This window comes from Hippopotamus amphibius, chromosome 9 (genome assembly GCF_030028045.1).
Source record: "Hippopotamus amphibius kiboko isolate mHipAmp2 chromosome 9, mHipAmp2.hap2, whole genome shotgun sequence".
NCBI lineage: Eukaryota > Metazoa > Chordata > Mammalia > Artiodactyla > Hippopotamidae > Hippopotamus > Hippopotamus amphibius.
The window spans coordinates 133,765,631-133,785,743 of record NC_080194.1 but is presented as its reverse complement, the minus strand read 5'-3'; the positions used below and the strand labels follow the sequence as shown (position 1 = coordinate 133,785,743).

The 20,113-nt window shown below is 42.3% G+C and overlaps 1 protein-coding gene across 1 annotated transcript in view; it reads left to right on the top strand.

Annotated features, from left to right (window-relative positions):
• The window catches only part of LOC130861057 (poly(A)-specific ribonuclease PARN-like), a 68,255-nt gene that overhangs the window by 25,315 nt on the left and 22,827 nt on the right, over positions 1-20,113 (top strand). The window contains exons 13-18 of the mRNA XM_057749552.1: positions 2,782-2,859; positions 6,770-6,813; positions 8,088-8,130; positions 8,822-8,897; positions 10,912-11,022; positions 11,344-11,413. Coding sequence (XP_057605535.1) covers positions 2,782-2,859; positions 6,770-6,813; positions 8,088-8,130; positions 8,822-8,897; positions 10,912-11,022; positions 11,344-11,413 — 422 coding nt within the window. The remainder of the gene's footprint in view (positions 1-2,781; positions 2,860-6,769; positions 6,814-8,087; positions 8,131-8,821; positions 8,898-10,911; positions 11,023-11,343; positions 11,414-20,113) is intronic.

Sequence of the window (20,113 nt, the reverse complement as noted above, 5' to 3'; positions counted from 1 at the left end):
CTTGGAGCTCTTTCTCTCGAGTAAGTGACATCGTCAGAACGGAGAAAAAGTTGGGTGAGCCTGGAGGAAAACAGAGTTGTGTGTCTCTTGAGAAGTGGCTAAGATTACAGGTATCCAGCAAAGCAGAGAGGAGTTCCTTGGCACATTTGCTTACATTATACACGCCTGGCCAGGAGCCCTCGGAGCTGTAGTTGAGGTGACTGAGGCTGCCCTGAAACACAGAGCTGTGGGGTGGCCGCTGGCTTTGAGCTCTCTCATAGCCACCATGAGGGGTGAAGTAGCTTTTCCAAGATTGGGACATTTGTTCGCCTTGTAAAAACAATTCACATACCTTAGCCTGCTGTGCCTCTGTTTCTTTTTCCTCTCTGTTGTCTCTCTTCTGCAAAGTGATTCATAGTATTCCTTGCTGACCGTTGGTAGTTCACTTCATAAAGCATACGCGAAAAAAGCCCTATTTATTAGTGATCCAGACACTTAATTTGAAAGTCACATACCTTAAAAACACTAACGTAGTTAAGCTCTATACAGCCAGGGAAAAGTAAACACTCTTTACATCAGACCAAATTCTTTTCCCATCACTCTTAGTAGTGAATCTGTTTTCTCTAGTTTTAAAAATTTTTGAATGAATTTTTCACCCACAGAAAAGTTGCAAAACTGGTGCAGAGTTTCCACATATCCCTCACCTAGCTACCCCTAATGTTATTATCTTATATAACATACAGTTATCAGAACCAGGAAATTAACATTGGTACAGTGTCATGAATTACACTCATTTTTCCACCAGGTTCTTTTTCTATTCACGATTCTATCCAGGATCCCACATTGCATTTACTTGTTATTTCTCCTTAGTCTTCTATAGTCTGCAGTTTTCTCTGTCTTTTATAACCTTGATATATATATATATTTTTATATATTATTTATTGATTGATTGATTGTTTTGCTGCATTGGGTCTTCATTGCTGCGTGAGGGCTTTCTCTAGTTGCAGCGAGTGGGGGCTACTCTTCGTTGCGGTGTGTGGGCTTTTCATTGCGGTGGCTTCTCTTTTTGTGGAGCACGGGCTCTAGGCACATGGGCTTTAGTAGTTGTGGCACATGGGCTCAATAGTTGTGGCTCACAGGCTCTAGAGCGCAGGCTCAGTAGTTGTGGCACACGGGCTTAGTTGCTCCACGGCATGTGGGATCTTCCTGGCCCATGGCTTGAACCTGTGTCCCCTGTATTGGCAGGCGGATTCTTTTTTTTTTTTTTTTTGGCGCACGGGCTTAGTTGCTCCGCGGCATGTGGGATCTTCCTGGAGCAGGGACCGAACTCATGTCCTCTACATTGGCAGGCGGACTCCCAACCACTGCGCCACCTAGGAAGCCCGGCAGGCAGATTCTTAACCACTGCGCAACTCGGGAAGCCCTAACCTTGATATATTTTTTAAAATATTTATTTATTTTGCTGCTTCAGGTCTTAGTTGCAGCGTGAGGGCTCTTCGTTGTAGTGTGCAAGGGCTTCTTTCTAGTTGTGGCACACGGGCTCCAAGATCTGGCGCTGGGCTGCTACTGTGGTGTTAGTGCTTCTAGTTCCCCTCACTGCACAGAGCTAAAAATGATACATGTGTGTAACCATGCTTGTATACACACATTGATATTTCCGTGTCTGAAATATGTGTATATAAAAAAATGCCTTTATACTGATAGACCTCAGATTCTAGTCCAATACCATAGGGTTTATTTTCAACCTACTCTCTTTTCTTATTTGTAACATTTTTTTCTCCAGCATTGGGAAATGCAGTTCTTATTACCCACTGTTTTCATAGTTCTGTTCTTACCAGCTTCCTTCAGTGCAGTTGAGGGATTCATTTATAATATAGTTAGGTTTGTCTTTTAGGGTTTGTATTCCGTTTTGGGTTCCTTCTGTGTCTTCTCTGTGGTTGTAATCAATATTTGGTATTTTAACATTGTATAAGTATTCAGAACGTGCTGACACACTGAGCCAAAGGATGACTTGTCTGTTGGATTTGGGGGGTTTCGTACACAATGATTTATTTCAAAGAATTATGTTTAGCTCTGTGAGTCAAGGAGTGTTACTCTGAAGGTCCACTGGGACATAGTGACCAGATGCTTTATGTTAAAAATGTTGTCACCTGGCTAGCTAAATCTAAGTTGATGTTCCATTTTTGTAGTTTAATTTTTATCAACATGGACTAATTTATTGCACATATATTGTACCTCATTGGTTGGAAAGCAGTGAATTTCATTGGAAATGATATTTCAGAATAAGCCCCGTGAATTTTGACATAGATGATGAAGGAAATGAAAACTCATTCTACTTAATAAAATTAGAAATGTTATTTTTTACCTTTTAGCATTGTTATGAGTGTATCTTTTGAAAATCAGTGAGTTGTTTTAAAGAAAATACTCCTAAAATAGATATTTGCAGTTTGTTGACAAATTATTTGACAGTTCAGGTCATTTTCAGTGACTTATTTGAGCTCTTCAATAAAAATTTTGCTACTTCTGATTCTTATGGGTGGCAAGATGAATAAAAATCAGAGAAAAAGATCAATGAAATCAGGTATATGGCGCTTTTACTTTGCATTCTGGATTTAACACCAGAAGAGTGAGGAAGACAGCCCAAATTTCTTTATTTGCATATTTTTATACATTTTTTTTCCCCTTAGTGTCAAAAAGTAAGTTTAGTACAAAAATCTCATGGAACTGAACCATACATTTCACTCTCAAGCCCCAGTCTAATTTTGTACCAAGAAGTCTTTTCCTAATCTTGATTTCTTTTAGGGGAAACTTGTCATTGGACACAACATGCTCTTGGATGTCATGCACACAGTTCATCAGTTTTACAGCCCTCTGCCCATGGTAAGTGACTCGTCAGCCTGTGTTAAAAATTCATTAGTCTTTATTACTGAAAAAGTGTTCTCTGCTGGGTGCCATTTGCTTGTCCGCAGCATCCTCCCAGAGGGACAGTCTCCTGCACTTAGTTGTACATTTTTGAAGAGATGTACCTGCAAGCCGTTTTAAGGGATCTTCAGTTATCTGCCAGTGCCGGAGCAAGGTTAAACATCTGTTTCATCTTGATGCCAGTGGTTTGCTCAGTTAGTGCTGGGCGGGGTTTCCTGGGCCCACGGGTGTGGTCTTCTAGTTTGGTATCACCAACATGAGACAGAGCAGGGCCACTGCAGGGGGCGTGGTGCTAGAGGTCACCTAGGCTGGATCAGGTCATGCCAAAGTCTTAGTTACTTCCTGAGAGGAGTGCTTCCATTAGATTCTCTGTTGACTTTGGTGTTTTTTTTTTACTCTTGGAACCAAGCCATCTCAGTGCACCAAAGTACGAGCTTCAGGAAAAGAGCTCCTCTTCTGCCTCCTCCTCCTCAGCTCCCTGACTGCGTGCGGCCTCGTCTCGTTTGCCCCTCATCACTCTGTCTTCCCCTCTCCTTTATTTTCTCTCCGTGTTTTCTGTCCTTTAGTCAACTCACCCACTTCCAGGACTTCAGCCGAAGACACTGACATCTTCATCTCCAGCTGGGATCTCTCCTCAGAGCCGGGTCACAATTCATGCTGGACCCCACACGTCTCTACCCGGGTAGCCTTCAGAATGAGCGGGGTTTAAAATTCACATGTCACAAATGAGGCATGTCACTTAACCTTTCTTTCTGTCTCCAAACCAGTTCTTTCCTCCAGATTCCTTTACTATAAATGATGCCTAGTCACCAGTGCTGTTTTTAAAATCGGTTTTGGCTCTTTTTCTGTCCTCGAGATCTGGCCGGTTACAAAATCCTGGCAATTTTGTCTCTAGGCTATCTCTCACATCAAGATTCTTTTCATTTCAGATAGCAAGTAGCCTTATTTCTCACCCGGAATTAGTGAACCCTGGTGCCAGGATTCCCTGTCTTGCTTTAACCTTCAAGCCATCCTTTAAACCAGAGGTTGGCAAACTTTTTCTGTAAAGGGTCAAATAGTAAAATATTTGGGGCTTTCCAGGCTGGACAGTCTTTGTCCGGACTCTCAACACTGCCATTGTAGCCTGAAAATTGTCACAGAGTGCAGTGTGTAAACAAATGGGTGTGGCTTTGTCCCAGTAAAATTTTATATGAAAAATAGGTGATGGGCCAGATTTGGCCTGCAGGCTGTGGTTTTCCAACCTCCACTGTAAACTACCACCAGATTAATCTTTTACATGACTTCTGGATTGGATGATACCTACTTTAGAGTTCAGTGTCATTTATACATCTGCAGAGCCTCAGTTAACTTCACATTTTTTACAGGACATTGTTCCATCAGCATCTTGATTGCTTTTTTTTGGAAAAGTTCAGCACAGCCCAGCTCTGAATACAGCGGGCCTGTTGCTTCCCTTGTCCTATTTCTGCAACCTCAGGATTGTCCCTGCTTTTTGTAACAACTGTATCACCCTCTGGTACTCAAAGGCACCATAGTTGTGAGTCTTCAAAACAAACATGGTGGGTGTGGATTTGCATTGTGTAAATCTAAAGAGCTAATGTGAGTTTCAGATCCATCACTACTTATTGGCCAAATAGTAGCAGCCTCTCGTGACTTTTTTACATTTAAAGCAGTGAAGTTATCTGTAAGGAAAGAGGAAAGTGTATTTAGTACCGTGTTTATAGTTGTTTTGAACACCAAACAACTTGGCACATAAGAGTTATTAAATATTGATTTAACAAATGCGTATCTTCTGACTGTGTCACTTTTATAATCTCCTGACATATGGCTCTGTTCACATCACTGACCCTGCTCAAAATTCTGAATTAACCCCACATTCTTTGTTTTTCTATACAGTTGATTCCTTTTAGCCTGGCACATCAAGCTTTCCGGGTTCTGGCCCAGCCTTCTTGTGTAGTCTGGTCACTTGTTACTGTCCTTATTCCCAGGCAGACTGGCTCATTTTTGTCCCTGGGAAGTGTTTTATGTTTTTGCATGTCTGTGGTTTTGGTATAGAATTTCCTCCAACTTGAGTTTTCTCTAGCTTCTCTAAATGTTTGCTACGCAAGGCTTTATCTGACTTACCAGGGTCCAGCTTACGCCTCCTCTGTGAAGTTTTCCCAGCCTGCTGCCTTGCCCAAGAAATGAGCTTTCCTGTCTCTGAACTCCCACAGAACCGTGTACCTCTTTTGTTGCATAAATTTCCTCTTTACAGCTTTCTCCCTTTTTTCCTTCTAGGTGATAAGCTCCTTGGACAAGGAGTGTAACCTTTTTATTGTCTGTGTCTAAAGCTTTGTATGTAAGCACTTAATAAATGTTAGCTGGAATGTAACTAGTTTTGAGTCAAATTCTACTGGAAAGAGCACTTGCTTTGTGGCACCGTAGGAGGTGGGTTAGGATAAGCGTTTCCTCCCTTTTCCTTTATTGCTAAGGAGACCTGAGTATGTTATTTAACTGCTTTGCCTCCTGTCATTGTTGAAAGGAGAAAATGGTTTTCTTTCTACCCTTGGAAGAAGTGATGGCAATAAAGGAGGAAACCTGTTTAATGTGGTAAAACTTTTACATACAGCGTTATCAGATGTTGCATGTAAAAGTGTACTAAAGAAGCCATATTTTGGAGCAGCAGGCTTTGAGGGGAGAGTCTCCTCTTAGAAGTCTTCTTGGCACTTCATTCAGCATGACCTTTTAGAAGGCGTTGGTGTAGAACTCTGCTATACACTGGCCCTGGAAGTTGCCAGAATTCTAATTTTTTCTTGGTTGTGAGGCTTTGTAATGGTATGGAGAGATTAGTCTTCATTGCATTTTTGTTTGACTTAGCATTGAAACCGCTTATTCGTGTATTGTTCATTAATTTAACGATAGCCATTGAAAAGCTGGTAAATATTTCAAGCTAGCTAAATACAGTCTGTAGTTACCGGCTTGAAAGGCTAATGGAAAGTGGCAGCTTCCTATGAAGCATGAAGAACGCTGAAGAGAAGTATAGTTACAGAGGGTCAGGAGTATGACTAGGCAGTGCAGTGTGGCAACTATGTATGCAAGTGAGTTAATTCGGAATGAGAGCAACCTCATTCCAGCTCTAGGCTTCCTGATCAGATAAACTTGGGCAGTGAATTGTCTCATTTAGGCACTTGCGATCGGTGCCACTTAAGCAGTTTTCTGAGTAGTTAAAGCAAGAATCATGTGTATTGGAAAGTCTGTGTTTTAGTGACCACTTTAACCAATATTTCAAAGGTTCTTCCGTTACAAGTATAACCTAATTTACAGTATGTCCATTGCCTGCATGAACCATTTTATTTTATTTAAAAAAAATTTATTGAAGTATAGTTTTGATTTAGAATGTTGTGTTAATTTCTGCTGTACAGCAAAGTGACTTAGTTATACATATATATATTCTTTTTCATATTCTTTTCCATTATGGTTTATCACAGGATATTGTGAACCGTTTTATTTAAATAACTCTACTGGTCTCACTCTTATGATGAGTTGTATAATAGAACTGTTACTAACAGTTTTCTGCATAGAATAGAAACCTTTTTTTCCCTCCTATTCCAGCCATAAAATGTTCAGATTTGTCTATTTTGGTTATACAGAAGTTTTTTTTTTTTTAATGCAGAAGTTTAATATTAGGTCATATGATTCACAGTCATTGAGGAAATTGCCAAGATTTTTAGAAAGTAATTATTAGTGACAAAATGGGCCTGACAGTTTCGCTTAAAGGGCCTGTATATGGTATCACGATTTGAGAAGAGAGCTATGGGACTTGAAATATTTATGTTTTAAACGTTGCAGGTGTATCAGTAAAATCATAACAGGTCATCCTCTTGTTTTTTAGGACTTAAATGAGTTTAAGGAGATGACAACATGTGTTTTCCCCAGGTAAGCTTTCCTTGAGGATTTGTCTTCTGTTTGAAACAGTCATCAGGGACTCATAACACAAAAAAAAACAAAAAATTAAAAAAAAAATCAAATTGTACACTTTAAATATATGCAGTTTATTGTATGTCAATTATATCTCAATAAAACTTTTTAAAAGGAGAAAAAACAGTCATCAGGGCACCCATAATACAAATAGGTGTGCAGTAGTTTATTAAAACCGTGAGCTCGTGGTGACGGCCCAGCAGCTCTGCCTTTATGATGGCTTGCTTTTGCAAGCGATGATTGGTTTTGTTATTAAAAATCAAAAATCAGAAGTTTACCCGAGGGTGAAAATGGATGGCAGCCGCTTTTTTCTCATCCCACCGCCTGCTGTGTGAGGAGCCGGTGAGGTCTTCTCGAGTTGGCCCTTGTCTTTTTTGCGTGTCGGGTGAACCCTGTCACAAGCAAAGCGTCCAGTTGAGGGTATGCAGTTGAATGTTGGAGGCAGTCGAATATATAGTTGCATAGAATTGAATATGTCCAGCTGGGAGTGTTCTGTAGTCGGTCAAGAGCTGTCTGGCTAGAGGATTTCTTTTTCTCAACTTGAATCCAGTGCTTTAACCTGAGAGTGTCGTCCACAGTTAGTGTTGTGTGTTCTGATAGATCCCACGTCAGCCCCGTGGAGCCCGCAAAGCAAGGGTCTGCATCTGAGGACCTGTCTGAAGAGGGCTGGTGGACAGTTGCTCTTTCAGCCAGGCTATTCCTATCCTATTATCTGCCGTGCTCACGTTTATGTGAGAAGAAACAGAGTTCTCATATTAGTCTCTCTCTCTCTTTTTTTTTTAGTATTCCAGTCTCTGAAGCAGAATAGTAAGAAATAACAATAATTGTATGAAACTGCCAAATGCAGATTTTGACCTTCCAAGAAATTATATCGTACAAATCTGGGTAGTGGCAGGAAGTGGTAGCAGCTTGGGAGTGTTAGGCCTGTAGCAGTATTCAAACCATGTAAAAACATATGAGGGTGTTTAACTTACCCTGAGATTGATATAGCCCGTGCCCTCTCAGGGTAGAAGCAGATCTAGAACTTGTGCTCTGGGTGTGGACTTTGCCACAGCCTCTTGATGAAGTCCCTGCATGAGGCAGCTGAGTCCTCAATCTAAGGTAGCAGTGATGTGGCAGAGCAGCTGATGGGCTTAATTCCTCTGTCTACTTTTAAGACTGTTCGGAGTAAAATACATTTTGAACTTTGCTATACGTTTTGTTTACCTTATTAAAAATTCTTTTGTTTTTAGACTTTTGGATACAAAATTGATGGCCAGCACACAGCCTTTCAAGGTATTTTAAAAATGTGAACGATCAAGCTATAGTTTGAAATTTTCTGAATTGCTACTAAGAGCTTTGGAATTCTGCTCTATTTAAATGTCATTTTCATACCCTTCACTCCCCCCCGAGAAAGAAAGAAAAGAACAAAGGAAAAAAGAAATTGGAAAAAGACTAGAAATATATCAAAATGTGAATAGCAGTTGTTTTTGGGTGGTAGAATTGTGGGTTTTTTCCCTAATTTATTCTTTCTGAATGTAAATTTTTAATATTAAAATATATAATGTATTTTTGAATAGGTTATAGATATATACGTTCCTTAATTTCTTTTCCATATTTTACATATTTTGGATATATATTCTAATCAAGAGAATTCAGGTAAAAGTATAATCATTTTTTACCTTCTGAAGTGACTTTATATGGCTGAGTAAAGTGAATGTCAGAACAGTATAGCGTTCTGGCCAAAGGTCTGTAGATATTTAACACATCTGTAAAAACCTTTCATATGGCTATACTTTCCATATGGTGGAAATTAAACTTTCTGTGTCTCTTTCTCATTGAAAGAAACGACTCTTGTGTTTCTTTAAAGAACACAAGGGGGCAGTACTAGATGCTTTTTCTTTTTTTTTTAATCCTGACACTCAGTGACTCTCTATGTTGCACTGAGGTGATGAAGGCTCATCGTTTTCTGCTTACTGGTTTGCAGGATATTATTAACAACACATCCCTTGCGGAGCTGGAAAAGCGGTTAAAAGAGACACCTTTCAACCCTCCTAAAGTTGGTAAGCATATAAAATGATCCTGAAAAGCCCCAAACTCTTGGTGATTATTATGGCTGTCTATTGTAGAAGAAAGGTTAAACTGTTGTAGAAACTACATATGTTGTGTATTTATAGATTTTGGCTAAATTAACTTACTCGTGCCCTGGGTTGAATTACTGTTTTCTGAATAAAGATGATCTTCTAATCCTGCATCTGTTTTATGTGAGTAGGATTGGGTAGCCTGTTCATTGAGAAGTTTAGCAATTGAAGCTTCGGGACTTTTTATTTCCTAATGCTTGGAATTCTCCCAAAATTCAATGTGTCTTTCTTTTTTATGGTGCATTGTTTAAGCGGAGACAGAGGGTTGGTGATTAATTGCCAGGGGTAGAGTGAAAATATACTTTTTGTCTCGGGAAAGCCCAGGAACTGAGTTTACAGAGGAGGAAGGAGGGGCTTCATCCCTGTCTCCTTCAGAGGTGGCTTGGGCACCGGACAGCAGCAGTAAGGAAAAGCCAAATAGGGAGGAATGTTTCTTGGGGGCGGAGATGTTTTGCCCTGTCTGGCCATGGCCCCTACCCAGGTATTTGGTGAACCTTCTGGGAGTTACTTCCTTGGTTCCTCTTAGCGTAGTTGTGCTGTTGATACCGTAATTCGTGTTCCATTAGCTTAGCCTGCACACTTCCGAAGACATCGATAATAGGACTGATGGTTCAGAAATTGACAGTGGAAGGTACTGAAGCAGCCAAGAGTGCAGTTATTTGCTTCCTTTTCTGGAATAGTCCAAAAAAGGAATTAAAGGTGGGGCATTGATGGAGGGAAGAAAACCTAGAGCTTTTCTCTAACAGTATAATGGAAATAATTGATTTTGGAAATATGTGTTTCGGCTGGTGGTAGAGTAGGGGATATGACTTAGTTGGCTGTCATGTTACAAGACTTTTTTTTTTTTAAGCTTAAAGTCTAATATTTGCTGTGTACTGAGGTTAAAGAATTCTTGCCTAAAGAGCATTGTATTGACATAAAAACAATTATAGCCTTTTCATTATTAATTTCCACTCATGCTTTTGATTCTGTTGTAACCTTTTTGATATTCATTTCTAGAATGGCTCTAGGAAATAATTATTTATGAGTTTATAGTTTTATCCTATTATTTCCGTATAATATTCTGGTAGAGAGTTTACTCTAAAGCAGGTTTCTCTTCTTAGACCTCATTCTCTCTGCATCTGTGTATATCAGTGTGACCAAAGAGTCATGCTATAAAATGGTCTCTCCTGTGAAGTGGCGCCATGTTCCCAGGGCAGCATTACAGCAAGTTCTGATCTATTTTTGGGCTTCGTTGTGCTTTCATCTTTAGATCTGTAGGCTTGGAGACGTAGCAAAGGACAGTATTGAATTGAGCTGCCAATCTTGATTGGAGTCTTTTGCTTTTGAGGAGGGTTGTCTGGGGTATTGACAGATAATAATTACAGCGTGTTTACCGTGTACCAAGCACAGTGTAAGAGCTTTACTTACATTAGCTCGTTTGATCCTCACAAGAGCCGAATGAGGGAGCTTTGATTATCATCTCCATTCTACCAAAATGGAGGCCCAGGTGGGGAGTGACGTGCCCAAGATCACATAGCAAATAAGTGGTGGAGCAAAGACTCAGTCTCAGGCAGTGGGACACCAGAGGCCACGCTGTTACTCATTACTCTGAAATACCCGTTGCGTCCCCATCAGAAGAGGAGTCGTTGTCCCAGAGCGAGTTATGCATGAATGGAGGCCGCACCCCGCCAGCGTGCAGTTGGGAGGCCTGTGGCTGAGTCTTTGATTGTGTGACGGAGGCATTTCTCTAGTCTAGACCAAAGCCCTTATTTTCAGTGACTCTGTTATCTCAAGGTCTTGTGTGGAGAGAATTGAGAAATAGCTTTCTGTCTGTTTATTGATGTTTCTGCAGCACAGACTAATGCCATTTGGATTTGGCAGGGCAGCGCGCGTACCAGTATCTGTGATTTGTGATGACCTTGGGAAAACTGTTTTTTTTCTTTTCTCTCTTTAGAAAGTGCAGAAGGTTTTCCAAGTTATGACACGGCTTCTGAACAGCTGCACGAGGCAGGCTATGATGCTTATATCACAGGACTGTGTTTCATCTCCATGGCGAACTACCTAGGTGGTCACTACACATGCTTCTGTCAGATACACTGTGGTCCCTGGTGGATCTTCCCTGTCGCCCCTGTCTCCCCTTTCCCCAGGATCCCCTCACCCAGTGAGAAGTGGGAGGGTTTTGAGGCTGGAGTGGGAGGTGGGGGGAGGAGGTTGGGGCGGGGGATGGAGAGTACACAGGGGAGAACCATCAGCGCTTACCTGTGGTCTGGTACTTGGTCCGTATGAGTACCTTTGACCCTTGCTGAACCATACTGTTGATTTAAAGGCATTTTTCAGGCTTTGTCTACTTGACTGTGCATAATATTCCTCTTCTTTTCTTCATTAGGTTCCTTTCTTAGTCCTCCAAAGATTCACGTGTCTGCCAGGTCAAAACTCATCGAACCTTTTTTTAACAAGTAAGTAATTGGGGTCCCAGCCCCGCAGCGCGCTCTCACTGTGGCAGAGCCCAGGATCTGGGATGTCGATGAGAGCTGATTGGGAGGTCCAGGGCATTTTTAGGTGAGATATTTCTGATCTCTGGTGACTCAGATGTTTTTTTGAAAAATAGAAATTGACCTTTGCAAAAATAATTTATTAAATATATTGGGTAAAAAAAAAAACATTATCAAAGGTAGCACATCTCTTCCAAGACAAAACTGGTAGTTCTGGAATTTAAATGACTCACAAGGGAGAACATGTGTATGTATCTGTGTACACAGACAAGCTTTACGCGTGAGATTATTATTTGTGCTTGCATTATTATCTGATTAAATAGTGTTCTTTCTAAGATGATGTTGGTTATGCACATGGCTTTTAAGATCACCTGTGGAGAAGTTCTGATTGTCGTTGCACTGCGAGCCCTCGTCTGAATGGATCCAGTGAAGTAAAAGCTTGCTCGTACACCTTCATTGTTGGAAGAAGTCTGTATGATTTAGGGAAACATCTAAGTTCGGAGCATTTCCAAAGAATCTCAAGATTGTTACTTCAAAGTGCGGTCTGTGCTTTCTTGGCACGGTTGAGGCTAAAGTTATGGATGTGACCCTCAAGCTGGCCACAGTTTGGCTCCAGGCCAGAGCTCTAAACCTTCATCTTTACCCTGGCTCTCTTCACAGGGTTGATTCTAGGAGACTCAGGGTGAGCCAGACAGAACAGGGCAGCCCACATCCATCACCACCACCGCGAGAAAGGGTGTGGGGTTGGTTACATCATTTCCTTACATTATATGCAGCACTTTACATTTCCATCAGTGCTTTACCAAGTAAGAAAGCTGTCTCTTTCAGTCTGTATAAATGCTAGTATCACAGTAGTTGTTAATAGGTGACATGCTGCAGAGAAGCTATTAATTCCAACCATCTGGATTCCTATATATAGACTTGGAATTTGTGTAGTCTGAGTTAGTGAATTTTATCATTCTGTGGCTTCTTATTTTTTTAATCTTCGTTCTTCTTTTCTGTGGAAGTTCAGAGGTAAGTCTGTTTGACTTTTCAAAGGATCTTTCAGAGAGGACTGGGTAACAGTGTATATTGAAAATTAAGTTGAATTTTTCTCCGTGGAAAATTAGTTCTGCTGACAGTTGAGTTCTTGCTGGCTATCCAGCTCATAACAGGTTGTTCTTACCTCTAATTTTGGGGGTCATGTTTATCTTTGTAAATCTTAGGAAAGACAGTTTATGTCATTGACCATGGAACCTGCAGGTGACGCTAAATATTTTTTGGATCTGGGACTTTCCTTGCATTTTTATGTTTGTTTTTTTTTTAATACTTTATTTTCGGTTGCGTTGGGTCTTCGTTGTGGCATGTGAGATCTTTTGTTGCGGCGTACGAGCTCCAGAGCATATGGGACCTGTAGTTGTGGCACACGGGATCTCTAGTTATGGGGTGATTTCTAGTTATGGCTTACATGCTCAGTAGTTGCATCATGTGGGCTTAGTTGCCTCATAGCATGTGGGATCTTAGTTCCCTGACTAGGGATTGAACCCACATCCCCTGCATTGGAAGGCAGATTCTTACCCACTGGACCACCAGGGAAGTCCCACATTTTTGTGTTTTTGATGTTAAATTCGTTGTTTAACAGTATTTTCCAATTGGGAGATGTTTACTCGTGTTTAAATATTTAAAACAACAATCCCGGGACTTCCCAGTCCAGTGGTTAAGGCTCTGTGCTTCCACTCCAGTGGGCACAGGTTCAGTCCCTGGTGAGAGAACTAAGATCCTGCATGCTGCACAACGTGGCCAAAAAATAAAACAACAATCCTGCTTCTCCAGTAGAATCAGCCTCTCATAGCATCAAGTGGTGGATACAAACTGGGTTAGATAGAGGCTGTCTCTCGCAGTCATCTGTGTGACTAAAATGAGGAGCAGTCAAAACTGGCTTTGATTTAAAAGTTTAGGTAAGACTTGATGTATTTCTAAATCAATTTAGTATTGCTAATATGTGGAAGGACATTACTCAGAAGAACTGGAGAGTAAACACATGACTTCACTTTAAATTGGGATTTCTGTCCATTCACATTATTTTTTGCTGAAGCCTAGATGCATACCAAAAATAGTTGAGGATTCAGGAATCCTCTTGTGATATTTATTGCACTGAAAATTCTTGCCCAATTTGATATTCTGCTCTATTTTCCCCCATCTGTAAAGGAAGAATCCTTCATCCTTGAAGGGAAAAAAATTCCAGCAGGATTTGAAGTGCAAAATAAGGGCTATTTTTATTCTATATTGGAATAGCCTGGTCATGTGCAGCCATCCGTTCTTAACCCGTTTAGAAGTGGGAAGAGCAGTTGCTTCTTTTGACATCTCTCTCTGGGTTAATATTGACCACATTCTTCCTTAAATGCAGATTTCATTTATGACATTAAACCTTGATTTTGTTACTTTCCTTCAAGATGGCCCTTGTAGAAAAAAATCCAACAATTGCCACCAACGTTATCTCAAGTGGTTGATTTTAGAAAAATTTGTGAATTCTTCTGAGGGTTTATTTGTTTTGGCACCAGGCTTTTCTCAATGTACGGTTAACCAAACACGCATAGCCCTTAATATAAATGTGGATGGACATTAGACTATGTACACATGCAAATAATATTTGGTTCTGCTCTCACCAGATTTATGTTTAAAAAGTAATCCTTGAGGGGAGATAAACTCCACCAATTTCTGCATTATTCTGAATTAGTACTGGCTGCATTAGGTGTGCCTTTTGAGGAAGCTTTACTGAGTCCACTGTTGAGATCTCGAGACAGTTGGTGCTTGAGCAGGATGCAGACAGGATACAGGACAGGGCGCTTTCTGAGCCCTGTTTATCCAGGAGAACTTCCCAGCAGAACTTTGCATGGTACCATTTGTCTCATTCACGGCCCGGGCACCTCCCATATTTCTCCCGTCCTTTTTGGACTCAGAATGAAAGTCCTAAGATGGCTGAGTGACAGAAATCGGGATGCGACCACCGCGAATGGCGGGCTGTGTGCAGTGTGCTCTTCTGTTATGGCATGGGCTCTCTGCTCAGGAAATGGTTTGCCTTCTTTTATGACCTTGGTCAGTTCTCATCAATGCATGGAAGACCAGACTAAGAGAAGATCCTTTGGTCAAATCCTTTTAGGCCATAAGGAGCTAAAAATACTCTCTGCTTTTACTTTTTATTGCACCACAGAAAGCACAAAATCAGATTTTTGCCTGACGTTTTATTAACAGCCATCTGTTCCTGCAAGACACCTTGAACTCTCTTGTAGATAACTTTTTCCGAAGGGTTTTGGGGGAAGGTTATTTTCTATTTACCTCAGTTCTTAGAAGGAGGAAGGAAATGAGCACATAACTTATTTTGGCTAATCTCTAAGTAGCGCAGTTAAAAAGGAGGCATTGCCTGCACTTTACTGTATAGGATGGCTACCTGGTGCCTGACACAGGTGTTCTGAATTTGAACAGGAGTCCTGTAGAAATCCTGGGATAACTCGGCCATACGTTCCCTCTAAGCTGTAGATGAGAAGACAAGCATGGGACAGTTTGTTTCCTCCTCTCTATAAACAGGGGTGGAACTATTCCCCTCCCACAGAAGTTATAAGATCGCATGAGATGCCAAAGGACTTTGATAGTTCGTAGAACTTAGAAGATAGCTAGCATATATTATTTTCCTTTCTTGAAATACAAGAGAATTTAACACACTGGGAGATTCAAAACAGTAGCTGTGATAGCAGAATGTTTTTATGTTTTTAGTTTCATGATAGAGAAGAAAATTTGTTACTATGCAGATATAAAACGGGAGCAGATGTGAAGTGTCCCCTTTTCCTACACTCACCTTTCCGTGTTTGCTTGTGAAAAAGCAGACGATGATGAAATATGTCAGATTGGTACTTAATGGGAGCAAGACTGCTTTGATTTGGAGCATTTGTGGAAAAGTTTTGTTATTCAGATGAATACAGCAATTTATGGGAGGTTGGGTAGGTGTATAAAGCAGTGCCAAGTGTAGAGTGGGAGCAATCATTATGGCCCCTGAAGTAAAGCACACCGATATTTTCTCCCTTTTCCCCCATGGAAAGCAGTCATGTGCTGGCAGCGGGTTTTTTCTTATAATTCGCATGTGCCTTGTATTTAACATCAGAGAGATTTTAAACTGAAGGACTGTAGGAAAACAAAATGCTTAAGATCCGTGCTGAACCTCCTTTCTTCCCTGCCCTTCTGCCGGTACTGGACAGAGCCACGCTCGTTTGCCTCATTTGCCAGCAGTGCCCTCCCTGCTGAGCTGTGTGGCTCGCTGGGCGACCCACGTGTCCGGAAGTGCAGACCCTGCTTGTCTCCCCTGAGAGTGGTGCCTGAGCCCCTGCAGGGAGGCCCTCCCCTCCCCTCCTCCTGTCCTGCCTGCCCCTCCTCATGCAGGGGAGCAGAGGTGCTGGAGCAACAAGAGGACAAGGCTCATCTGTCCCTGTTCCCAGCGGTTGCCGTCGGGTTTTAGCATCCTGGGTGATGGAGCGAATGTGTCTTTACTGAGATCCTGTTCCGCTTGGGTATCCATTAAGTCCATTGTTTTAAGTGTTGCAGTAATTTCTTCCATGAGACTTTCATCGTTCCAGCGTAAGCAAGAGTTAGAACACAGTGTGTGCTGGTGGGGAGGCTGGCTGTGAGTGTCACAGTGCTGCACATAATTGGGTCCATTTGCATTTCACATGTTAAAGTCATTTGATTAATTTCTCCAGTAGACCTGCTTCACCCCAGGGTATCACGTAGTAGAGAGCAGTTGTGGTCTCTGGGGTCAGTCACCTGGGTTTGAATCCCACCCCGCTCATTATACCTGGGCTCCCTTGGGCAAGTTACCCTCTCCATGCCTCAGAGTCTTCATCTGGAGTCAAGAACATTGGTACCCATTTGATAGCACTGCCTTCAGGGTGACACGGGAGAATGTATGTAACATGCACAGTGCCTGGCATGTCGTGGGCCTCAGCTTGTCACTGCTGTAGGGACATTTATACTTTGAAGACATGTTTCTCTGACCAAATGCTGGGAACTTTTTGTTTTCATAGAAAATACCATATAATCGTCCCTTCAGTACTGTACACCCCCTGTAAGTAGGGCTTTGCATTCAGTTATGAACCTTGCTTGTAACTAAACGGTGCTCAGGGAGAAGATTTGCAGGTGCATCATTTTTGCTTGTTATTTTCCCCCCTGGGGCGTGTGGTCCTATCTCAGTCTTTGGGCTGGGCAGCATTTTCACTTGCAGATTTTTATTGGGAGAGGAAAGTAAAGAAATAGCATTTACTTAGTGACCCTTTGAAAGCTGTTTCTTTTTATTTATTTTTTTAACAGCTTTATTGGGATATAAATTCACATACCATAGAATTCACCCATTTAAAGCGTACAAGTCAGCGGTTTTGGGTATATGACATTATACATTTTCTAAAATTATGGTAAAATATATGTAACATACAATTTGCCATTTTAGCCATTTTTAAGTGTACATTTTTAAGTGTACAATCACACGCACAGTGTTGTGCAACCGTCACCACGATCTATTTCCAGAACTTTTTCCTCATCCCAAACTCTGTAACTATCAGGCAATAACTCCCCATTCCTCGCTCCCCTAATCCCCAGGTAAACCTCTCATCGACTTTTCTGTCTCTGTAAATTTGTCCTTTTGTGAGCTGTTTCTTTTTGAGCAACTCATTGCTTCAGTGAGATTTTAATCTTTTAAAATGATTGATATTTTGCGAACACCTGGAGCCTTTTTCTTTTCTCTTTGCATTGCTGTCTTACCTTGAGATCACTTTTCGGACATGTAAACCTTGAGATACGGAGGCAGGAAGTGATGCCTTGACCTCGACTGAGGTTTGCTCACAGGTGAGGCAGCAGGGGCTTGGGGTGGGCGCACCGCCTGGGTTTTCATCACACCACTGCTGGGGCGGGACATCCGTCCTTCCCGCAGCTGAGTCTGCTCCTGTGAAGTGGAGGTAGTAAACATCCACCTTGGGGGGCTGCCCTGAGGCTGCTGGCATAGCACGTGGCATGGAGTGGGAGTGTGGCTGTGACTGTGACTGTCACCGCAATGAACTTCCAAGAAGATAACGTGAATCTCCTTTTTCCCGGTACTGGGGACAGTGGTAGATAAACAAAGCGGGCTGTGTGTATTCAGCTCAGATCCTTGGGTGACAGTCTCTCTGTGTTGACAGGAGGAAAGAGGCGGAAGTGTGTGGTAGCAGTATAATCGTTTTTTATAGAGAACAGCAACCTAGAAGTCCTCTTAGCAAACACTTCATAACTGTCTTTGTATCCTAATTAAAAAGGTCTCACAGCGAGGTTGGATGAGAAGAGAATGTGTCTCTGTGTGTCGGTCGCACTCATGTGTGCTGAGCCTCAGGATGCTGGCGAGGCTGTGTGACCGGTGAGCAGCCGCGGGCAGCGCACCCCGCCTCTGTTCGTCTGCCATCATGAGCACCTGTGCCGTGTGCCTCCCTCTCCCTGGAAGCCCCTGGTCATGCCACAGCAAGGTCAGGGCAGGCAGAATGGAGGCAGATAAGAGCAGTGCCAGTTGCAGGGCTCTTCCTTTCCGATGGGCTGGCTTTCCCAGGAACTTGGTAGTAGTTGTCCTTTAATTTTATATTAATGATGCTTGAATACAGGACTAATGCCCTCTGTCCCCTCGGTTCTACCAAGAATGGGTCTTGAACCAGGGATAGGGAACGTAGCTCATCACTCATCCTAAACCAGTTACAACTGTTGTGGACACTGCTTCTTAATTATTGAGTCTGGGCAGTAAGCCTTTTAATAGAAGCGGAGTCCATTCTCAACCCCTTCCAAATTGCGCAGATTTTGGAGTCAGGTGCCAGAAGGAGTAAAAATCACACTGTTACGGACACAGAGCAGCCTCCCAGATTCCAGAAGACTTGAAGCCAATTGTTCCCTTGTTTACAAAATGTATTTTTCCCTGGTACACAAGATGTATTTTATCCTCACATCCTTTAACCAAAGCCCTTTATTTTGCCCCGACTCATGTTCATTTTACTTTGGGTTTCCCAAATTACTAGGATGGAAAGAATCTCCAAGAATTGGCTTGGTTTGATTGCCCTGAAAGTTAGTACACTGATTTTCATAAAGGTGGAAGACACGGTGAGTCTAGGGCACATTAAAATATCCTGAAACCTTTAGTGTGGGGCATTTTAAGACTGGGAACTAGTGCTTGTTTCCAAACTAGTTGTTGGCTTCTGCAGGGAAGGGGGTGCTTTCCTCAAGCTGATATTGCCTTATCTCTAATTCCTGCCTTGCAATCTTGTTTGCCAAAAGATTTTTATCAGGCAAGCTGCTACTGTGGCTTTATCAAAAGGCTCCTTTTGAGAGAAATCTTAAAGAGCACCCGCTCTGCATACCTCTACTTGGCATGGCAGCCCTGCCCCCAGGGGCTATCCACACGTGGGCCCGTTCTAGCCTTGTATTTGCTCTGGTGACGTTACAGTACGTGTCCCTCTGGCTTAGTAACTTGTTTATCATCATTATGATAAACAAGTAATTTGTTGAGGTTAAAAAAAATCAATCAATCCCTGGATATTTGTTTAAACAGCTTGCCTCCTCCATAGTAGGATATCTTATTAGTTTCCTGTGATTCCTATAAAGAATCATTGCAAGCTTGGTAGGTGGCTTAAAACAACAGAAATGTATTCTTTCACAGTTCTGGAGGCCAGAAGTGTTTTTTTGTTTTTTTTGAATTAATTAATTAATTTATTGGCTGCGTTGGGTCTTCGTTGCTGCACACGGGCTTTCTCTAGTTTCAGCAAGCAGGGTGGCTGCTCTTCATTGTGGTGTGCGAGGTCCTCATTGCAGTGGCTTCTTTTGTTGCAGAGCATGGGTTCTAGGTGCACAGGCTTCAGTAGTTGCGGCATGTGGGCTCAATAGTTGTGGCTCATGGGCTCTAGAGCTCAGGCACAATAGTTGTGGTGCACGGGCTCAATAGTGATTCGTGGATTCTAGAGCACAGGCTCAGTAGCTGTGGCGCACAGGCTTAGTTGCTCTGCAGCATGTGGGATCTTTCTGGAGCAGGGATCGAACCTGTGTCGCCTGCATTGGCAGGCAGATTCTTAACCATTGTGCTACCTATGAAGGCCCCAGAAGTTTGAAATCAAGGTGTAGGTACGGCTTTGCTCCATCTAGAGGCTCGGGAAAGGATCTGTTCTGTCTCTGTGGCATCTGTGACTGCTGGCACTCCTTGGCTTGTGCCAAATCACTCCAGTGTCTGCCTCCATGGTCACATAGCCTCCCCCTCCGTGCAAGTCCCCTCTACCTTTCTCTCTCTTTTTTTTTTTTCAATTTTTTCAAATTAATTTTACGTTTGGCTGTGTTGGGTCTTTGTTGCTGTGCACGCTTTTTGTAGCTGTGGTGAGTGGGGGCTACTCTTCCTTGCGGTGCGCGGGCTTCTCATTTCGGTGGCTTCTCTTGTTGCAGAGCACGGGCTCTCGGTGCGTGGGCTTCAGTAGCTGCAGCATGCAGGCTCAGTAATTGTGGCACACGGGCTTAGTTGCTCTGTGGCATGTGGGATCTTCCCGGACCAGGGATCAAACCCACGTTCCCTGCAGATTCTTAACCACTGTGCCACCAGGGAAGTCCCCTTCATGTGAATTTTGGCCCCTAACTTTGAGGTCCAGGGACACA